General features: G+C 30.5%; 1 protein-coding gene across 1 annotated transcript; it reads left to right on the plus strand.

The window, feature by feature from the left end:
- Positions 1-56: 56 nt before the first annotated feature.
- LOC107635317 (uncharacterized) lies at positions 57-5,218 on the plus strand. The gene is made up of 4 exons (XM_088485326.1): positions 57-343; positions 481-959; positions 3,004-3,610; positions 4,698-5,218. Exons 1-4 carry the CDS (start codon positions 254-256, stop codon positions 5,151-5,153), a joined length of 1,632 nt encoding a protein of 543 aa, XP_088341452.1. The 5' UTR covers positions 57-253; the 3' UTR covers positions 5,154-5,218.
- Positions 5,219-9,864: the final 4,646 nt, after the last annotated feature.

Consider the following 9,864-nt stretch of genomic DNA (forward strand, 5'->3'; position numbering starts at 1 on the left):
AATTCTAGGTCCACTTCTAGTTTTATTATATTCCTGCTAATCTGATCTTGAGAGAATGAGAGTAGTACAATTTTCTCAGAATTTTATCGAAAACCAAAGTCAAACTAGAAAAATAGAGCATACGATACTAAGTTTGTTTATATAGCTACTATATCTCTAGGTCCTCCTATAAGGATATATGTGCAAAGGTGGAAACACTTGAATAGTTTCACGATTACATCTCAGTTGCATTATTATAATATTTGCATATTGAATGGTATCGTCGAAGCAAATGGTCAGCTTTGTAATCTCTGTGTTTGTTTTCTGCCTGGTAGCAAGTTCATTTTCATCCAAAGCTCTTAATGTAAGGATATATACTATGTAACAAATTTAATTTGTTATCCTTAATTATACTATATACTTACTTAAAATTAAGTTTTTATGCATATAGTACTAGCTACTACCCCATTAAAGTGAGTTTACCATGTTGAATGATTTCAGTTTAAGCTTTCCACAAAGGAGCAACAAAATTGGATAAACCATGGTGGAGACATATACAACAGAAGATATGCTAACAAAGAACACAAAATCAACCTTGAAACCGTTTCAAACTTGACACTAAAATGGAAATTCTATGCAGGAAAAGACATAACTGCAACCCCATCAATCTTTGATGGAACTCTCTACTTTCCATCATGGAATGGTGAAATCTTTGCAGTAAGGGCATGTGATGGAAGCCTTGTTTGGAAGCAAAACTTGCAAGAACTAACAGGATTAAAACCAACAGGGTTGGTTGGTGGTGTTAATTGGACAGTGTCTAGGGCAACACCAACCATAGCTGATGAATTTGTGATTGTTGGAATCTATGGTCCTGCTGTGGTTATTGCTCTTAAGAGATTAACAGGAGAGTTAGTTTGGCAAACAAGGTTGGATAGCCATAACTCAAGTGTTTTGACAATGTCTGGAACTTACTATAAAAGGTTTGTATATATCCCTTCTTAGACCATAATTAACAATTTTGATGGTTTGATTGAAAAAGTAAGATTTCATATAACAAAACAAGTTTTCAACTTTTTTATTATTTTACATATGAAGTTGATATATAGTTAAAAATTGATACAAATTTATTCAAAAATATTTACATCTCTGTACTTGAATTTCCACCTTTAAAAATTTAACAAATTTACTTTTTCCTGTGAATATATTTATTATTTCTTAGTATACTTATTATTTGTTCTTATTTAGCACATCTGTTAATAAAATTCTTGTGAAAAAATAAAAACTACCACAATTTTTTGTGTGTGAATAACTGTTAAGAACTTAAAAGCGTATTATTATGAAAAATAGTAAATAAATTGTAATAAGATTTTATTCTTTTATTAAAAATTTAAGAAAAATAATAATAAATTAAAAACTACCACAATTTTTTGTGAATAATTGTAATAAATAATATTTTTTTTTGTGAGTAATGAGTTTTATTCTTTATTCATGAACCGTACTATTTGTTGTTACGATTTTCTAGCAAAATTACTCATTAATATATAAATCGTGAATGATTTAGTAACAAATATAAATACATATGAATTGTGCTAGGCCAATAAATTCTTTTTAAAGTTGTAAATAAAATCAACTAGTCTAACATGACTTATAAATAAAGAGGCAAGCATCCAATACTCTATTTTCATTTATGTACAAATAACTACATACTTAACACATCAAATATTATCCGATAAAAAAAATGAATCATAAAAATTTAAGCTATATATAATATTCGTATAAAAAATAACATTTATAAATTTATAATAATGAAAAATCAAACAATAAAAATAAGAATAAATTAATAAAGTAAAAATATCCGAATAAAAAAAATCATAATTTATTTTATGCAAAAAAAGTAAAAACTGTATAAAAATTACGATACCTAATAATATGTTGCATTTCTAGACAGAATTAATAGAAAAAATTATTATATTTTTCGCAATCTAAAATTTGAAACATATTATTCCTTATCTAATTGATTTCTCAAATATAAATATACGATCATACTTGTAAAATAAAATAAAAATAAATATATGATTAATAGACTAATAGTTACTTAGTTATCATAACTAATTAAATTAAGAGTGTTTTGAAAATAATCAATCTGTAAATAGAAACGAAAATTTATTTTAAAATTTAAATTTGTTTAAAACATGATAAATATATTGAAATAAAAAGAGTAATAAAATGAGATGAAAGAAATTGCAGCACTTTAAAGTTTAAACTAACGAGACTCTTCACTCTTGTATCTTATAAAAGTACGAAAAGAATTCTTTATTTTTGTGTCGTCAGTCGTCAGTCGTCAGTGTGGAGTGTTGAGTGTTCTATATGTATATGTCACTTAATGAAAATGGCCCACTATATAATTATTTAGGGTTTTATTTGGTCAATTGAATTGAGTCTCATAATCTTTAAATATTTTTAAATTTTTACATCACAGAATATTTTGTTCATTTTATTAATAAAGTTGACTTATTTTATATAAAAAAAAACGATAATATTAGAAAAACAAAAAAACAATTCGATAGCGTAAGTTCTTTACATGATATTGATAAGGATATAATTATCTACATATTTTTTTATTAATTTAACTTTTTTTTAAAAATAATTTTATGATATAATAACAAAATTTTTATGATTAAAAAAATTAAAATGTTATTTTATTATTTTTTAAAAAAATATATATAATAAATAAATAAATATTTATATAATTATTTATGTATTTTTTTAATCAGTTTAAACTTAAAAAAATAATTTTATTACATATATTATAACAAAGACGTCATTAATTATTAACTTTAATTCCTTCAATACATTAAAAATTTTAAATTCTTATAACTTAACTAAAATTACCATTATATATATAACCTTAATATATAAATTATTTTTATATTTTTAATTAATTTAATTAATTTTACTAAATTTTTATCTAAAAATTTTCGATTATCAGCTTCACTTGAGTTTTTACCCTTCCTCTCCATGCAGGGCTTTTTATGTAGGTACATCATCATTAGAAGAAGGCTTAAGTCCTGAAAAATGTTGCACTTTCCGGGGAAGCTTTTCAAAATTAGATATTCACACCGGTGCCATCTTGTGGCAAACCTACATGCTGCCGGATAACCATGGAAAACTAGGAGAGTACGCTGGAGCCGCCGTGTGGGGAAGCAGCCCTTCCATTGATGAGGCAAGGAACCATGTCTACATTGCCACCGGGAACTTGTACTCGGCGCCTTTGCGCGTTCGCCGGTGTCAAGAGAAACAGAACAACCTAACAGCGCGGCCAACGCACCCGGACGATTGCGTTGAGGAGGAGAATCACTCGAATTCGATTCTTGCTTTGGGTTTGGACAATGGTGAAATCAAGTGGTATCATCAATTGGGAGGGTATGATGTATGGTTCTTGGCGTGTAACAATGTATCTTCATCTCCTAATTGTCCTCCAGGTCCTAATCCAGATGCTGATTTTTCTGAGGCACCGATGATGATAACAATTGATGTGAAGGGAAGAAAGGAAGATATTGTTGTTGCTGTGCAAAAGAGTGGTTTTGCTTGGGCTTTGCACCGGGACAACGGCAACATCGTTTGGTCAACGGTAACAAATTTTAAGATTGTCGTATTATTAATTAAGGAGTGGCGGCTACTTAAATGAATATATGATAACTATTGAAAAATATTTAGTCAAATGGATCAAACAATCCAATAATTTTTAACTATTATCTTTGTTGTAAGAAGGCATTCTATGTGAGCAATTATTTTTTGAAGGATTTATATTGGATAAATTCTTGAAAATCAATCATTTGTAGTATGTTAGTCATTATTTAACCATTATAAATATTAAATTATTTTTAATAAATAAAATTTATCAATTTATGTATGCAAATTTTAAAAAATTTAAGTACAAACAATAATAATTTATGTTTACAAAATTCTAATAAATATAAGTACAAATTATATATTTTTTGTGTACAAAATTTTAATAAATATAAGTGCAAAAAATTACTGATTAAACATTAACCAAAAATAATAATATTTATTGACCATGTAACGTAACATTACTCTTTATATATCTCCTCTTAGTAATGATAAAAACATATTCTTATATTCTTTTGAATAATAATAATAATAATAATTCATGAAACACATTTTTTTTTACCAAAGATAGGAGACTTAAACCCGCAACTTTTTAAATTAATATGGAAAAACTATGCCATTTGAGCTGTAATTTATTGGCTTCCTGAAACACTTTTTACTCAAAAGTCAATACAAGAAGTTATTGTAACAATGATAGAGTTAGTAACTAAAATTATTTAAACAGATTTATTTCTTAGCGATTGATTTAATAATCAATTTAACTACGATCAATTTTTAAGTGAGAGAGATCAACCAACGATTAACTTCATCCATCACCAAATCATCAGCTAAATAGCAAGTAACCACATTATAGGCTTATTTGGTTTGTACTTTTATTTTGAATATTTTTTTTAGGATTTTATGATAAAAAATGTCAAAAGATTTTTTTTATCAATAATATTTTTAAAAAAATATTGAACATAATAAAATATAAAGAAAACACCTTTGTTAGTACTAATATATTTGAGAGTTATACTAATTATGATAATATAGGTGGAGTGATAAATAAATTCGTCCTTTAATTTGATTTTGTATGTATATTTGTGTAGGAAGCTGGGCCAGGTGGGATTGCAGGAGGCGGATACTGGGGGGCAGCAACCGACACAAAGATGGTATACACCAACATTGCAAACTCTGATGCCAAAAATTTCACTCTTAAACCCTCGGACAAGACCACAACCAGTGGTGGTTGGGTGGCAATGGATGCTAGTAGTGGCACAATACTATGGTCGGTTGGAAACCCTAGCAATGCCAGTGCCAGTGGACCTGTTAGTGTGGCTAATGACATTGTCTTTGCAGGCTCCCCAGATTGGAAGGGTTCTATTTATGCAATTAATGTAAAGAGTGGTGAAATTGTTTGGTCCTTTGAGACTGGTGCTACTGTTTATGGTGGAATGTCAATTAGTGATGGATGTATATACCTTGGAAATGGGTATAATGTTAGTCTTGGATTGTTTTTTGGGAACCACACTTCTGGAACCTCGCTTTATGCATTTTGTGTCTAAGCAAAATACATCACCACCAAAGTAATAATCTTCCATCATTTGATGGAAAAAAAAGAAACTTAGTGATGGACTCAATGTTGGATTTGAATCTATATATTATATATTATATATATTATAAAAAGAAAAGACGTGTGACTATATATTATATATTATAGCCTCTTGAAGTTTTTTAATTATATATATAGAGGTACACTTCTAATTTTATTATATTCCTGCAATTTGATCTTGAGATCGAGTAGAACAATTTTCTCAGAGTATTATCCAATACAAAAGTCAAATTAAAAAAAGAGAAAACGATACTCTAAGTTTGCTTATATAGCTTCTCTATCCATATATATCTGTTTTGGATAATGAGCGTGTGTCGAAGCGTTTCGCACACTAAAATTGATGTAGAATATCAGTAAATACGAACATGTAATTTTGTACAAGTGCATAGTAATTATATAAGTAAATAATACCATACAATGAATAATATGCTTACAGTAAATAGTAAAATACGTATTATGTTTATAATAGAATAACATTCTCAACAAAACAACGGTAACAACAACAAAGTCTTATCCACTAGATGGGGTCGGCTACATGAATCAAACGATGTCATTGAGTTCTATCATGTATCATGTCTACAGAGAGACTGTTCACATGTAGATTTCGTTTGACCATCTCATAGATGGTCTTCTTAAGTCTTCCTCTGCCTTTCACCCTTATCCATCTTCCATCTCATCCACTCTATCTCCTGACTGGGTGTTCTGTCGATTTTCTTCTCACATGTCCAAACCACCTGAGACACGATTCTACCATCTTTTCCACAATGGGTGCTACTCCAACTCTCTCCCTTATATCTTTTTTCCTTATTTTATCCAATCGCGTATGACCACTTATTCATCTCAACATCTTCATCTCTGTCACACTTAGTTTATGTTTGTGCTCCCCTTGGCCGCCTACCACTCCATACTATAAAACATAGCCGGTCTTATAGCAGTGCGATAGAATTTACCTTTAAGTTTTAAAGGCACTTTTTTGTCACATTTAAAATCAGATGCACTCTGCCATTTTGACCAACCTGCTTGGATTCTATGATTTACATCATGTTCAATCTCTCTATTATCCTATATGATGTACTCAAGATACTTAAAACTTTTAACTTTTCGTAGGATGTTTTCTCCAATTTTCACCTCTATATTAGGGTTTTCCCTTCTGAGACCGAACTTACATTCTATATATTTCGTTTTGCTACGGCTTATGCGCAGACCATACACTTCTAGAGCTTCTCTCCATACATCAAACTTCTTATTTAGGTCTTCCCTTGACTCTCCTATAAGGACGATATCATCGACAAAAAGCATGCACCATGGCATAGGCTCTTGGATGTACTCTGTGAGTACTTCCAAAACTAATGTGAAAAGGTATAGGCTTAAGGATGATCCCTGGTGTAATCTTATACCAATAGAAAATTTCTCTGTTACACCACCTTGAGTCTTCACACTAGTTGTGGCCCATCATACATGTCTTAAATTGCACGAATATATGCGATCCTTACTCTCTTCTTTTCTAAGATCTTCCATAAGACCTCCCTTGGCACACTATCGTGAGCTTTTTTCAAATCAATAAACACCATATGTAGATCCCTTTTATTATTACGATACCTCTCCATCATCCTTCTTAATAGGTATATTACTTCGGTGGTGGATCTACCTGACATAAATCTAAATTAGTTCTCTGTTACTTGTGTCTCTTTTCTCAACCTCCATTCTATCACCCTTTCCCATAACTTCATGGTATGACTCATGAGCTTGATCCCTCTATAGTTTTCACAACTTTGTATATCCCCCTTATTCTTGTAGATATGTACCAAAGTGCTCTTTCTCCACTCATTAGGCATCTTCTTTGACCTTAAATCTCATTAAAAAGCTTGGTTAACCAATTGATGCCTTTTTCTCCAAGGCCCTTCCAAACCTCAATTGAGATATTATCAGATCTTACTGCACAGCCATTTTTCATCTGCTTTAGAGCCTTTTTTACCTCAAAGTCTCGAATCCGTCGATAGTAGTCAGAGTTTTGATCTTCTTTCCTTATGCATAACCGACCAAGACTCGGAAGAGTCTTATGTCCTTCATTAAATAACTCATGGAAGTAGCTCTTCCACCTGTCATTAATCTTCTCCTCTTGAGCCATCACCTCTCCATCCTTATCCTTTATGCACTTAACCTGATCCAAATCTTTCGTTCTTCTTTCACGACTCTTTGCAATTCTATATATACCTTTTTCTCCTTCTTTCGTTCCCAAAAACTAATAGAGACCCTCATATGCTCTTGTTCTTACTTCACTTACAGCCACTTTTGTCTCTTTCTTAGCCGTCTTATATTTTTTCCAATTATCTGCATTGCGGCATAAAGACCACTCTTTAAAGCACTTCCTTGTTATCTTTATCTTTTTCTTGTACACTCGCATTCAACCACCAGGACTCCTTATCTCTTGGTCCTATCCCTTTAGATTCACCAAAACTTTCTTTTTGCTATTCTTCTAATAACTTCTGCCATCTCCCTCCACATTTCTTCAGTGCTTCCATTCTCATCCCACTTTGCTTCTTTATCTCCCTCCACATTTCTTCCGCGCTTCAATTCTCATCCCACTTTGCCTCTTCTCCTACCCGTCTTATTAGGAAGCTTCTTTGTTCCTACCTTTCATCTGCCACCACCTCGTCCTTGGGTTTTTCGTATGATGACTTTTCTTCAACTTTTGCTCAATGCGAAATGTAACACCCTAACTATCAAAAGTCACACTTCTGGCTGCGCCACTCTCATAGCTCGGGTATTATGACGACTCTTAAAATATTTAGCGCTAAAATATAAGCTGTTTAAAATTGAAACCGAATATTCAAAACATACATCCATACGTTACAATACAGATTACAATACTTACAAATAATATATATATATATATATATATATATATATATATATATATATATATATATATATATATATATATATATATATATATATACATCATACCAATATACAAACTTCACATATCAAAACTCCTATCCCTCTTGCAAAAATTGCTAGAAATAAAGGCGAGGGAAAAAAAACTAAGATAATACAAAATAATGTTAAATAAACAGAAAATGAATATAACTCTTCTGAAGCTTCGTCGCCCATATCCTGAAAAGGGAAAAACCTGTAAAGGAGTGAGAACATCGTCTTCGAAAGGATTCTCACTATAGGGTTACATAATTGCTAGAATAATTTGCGAAAATAAAACCGTTTTTAAAGTACAGTGATTAATAACCGCCTTATGTTTCTTTTCAAAACCAAAGATTTAATATTCAAAATCCGAAATCCTTTCTAAAAGGGAAAGCTGCTAATTTCTCAGACAACTCAATCAACAATCAATCCACCATAAACCAACCAATTTTCAGTCACAAACACAAATAGGAATGTTCAAGCACAATCAAGCAGTTACATCAAGTAGAGTAATTAGCAATTAAACATAATTATTCACATAGGCAAACCAAGTACAATATGCATACACAAACAATGTCACATAGATGCATATGATGAATGCCTGTCCTATGGCTGATATATATATATATATATATATATATATATATATATATATATATATATATATATATATATATATATATATATATATATATATATATATATATATATATATATCAATCAATCGCTCAATGGGGTACCATTCCCGGGAATTTATACGTGTCCAGTCACCCTTGCGACGTAGGGTCAACAGAGTATCGATTCTCAACCTGGAACACATGGTGGCAAACCACGGTACTTTACCCAGGAAAATTCGTATCTCAGATAAAAGAAGTGCAAAAGCCACATATTCATTTATTCATCATCATTTTCGCACTTCATTAACAATTCATATCAAATCAATCATCCTTCAAGGCATAAGTCACTTTTTTTCTTTAAAACCAGAAAACAAACTCATCTTTGTTTCAAAATTCAGAATCCTCGTATCTCAATTGTTCCAAGTTCATAATCCACTTTTCTTTAAAATTGATCCTCTTTGAAAAGACACAAATCTTTCGCTTTTTAAATCATCCGTTAAACTATTTTAAAACAGAGTTGTCAATTAATAACCTTGGCAAAGACTCAAGACTCTAGAGAAGAATAGCCTACATCATTTCTTAAATTCTTTATAAATCCCCAAAAATCATAGTTACTTAATTTGAAGTCAATAGAGATAGAAACTTAAAACAAAAACCAAAGCATGTTTAAAATACTAAGTTCCAAATCAATTCTGTTTCATTCTTAAATCGCTGACCTTCTCAAAGGCCCGGAATTGTTTAATCTTACTAAATCAAAATTTAAAGGGTATTTTAAAAGCAAAACGAACTTAATTAATCAAAGTTCAATTTCTTTTAAAATCTACTAAAAACTCTTCCAAAAGTACTTCTTTAATCAAACTTCAAAACATAGGTTCTTTCATATTTAAATCAATCTTAACATAAACTTTTCGTAAACAGATTAAACTTGAAACATCTATTTCTGAATATATCAAAAACCAAGCAGTGGAACCTCTCAATTTCATTCTTTTTCTAAATCACATTTTAAAATAGAATCTAAATTTTCATGAAAATTCGGTAGTATCTCCCCTAAAACTTGGACTTTGTCACTTTTTCGGGTCCTAACCAAACCAATCCTCAACCCCTTTCAATGGGTTCAAGACTAAATCA

This window comes from Arachis ipaensis, chromosome B4 (genome assembly GCF_059453495.1).
Source record: "Arachis ipaensis isolate K30076 ecotype BB chromosome B4, ASM5945349v1, whole genome shotgun sequence".
In the NCBI taxonomy this organism is placed as follows: Eukaryota; Viridiplantae; Streptophyta; class Magnoliopsida; order Fabales; family Fabaceae; genus Arachis; species Arachis ipaensis.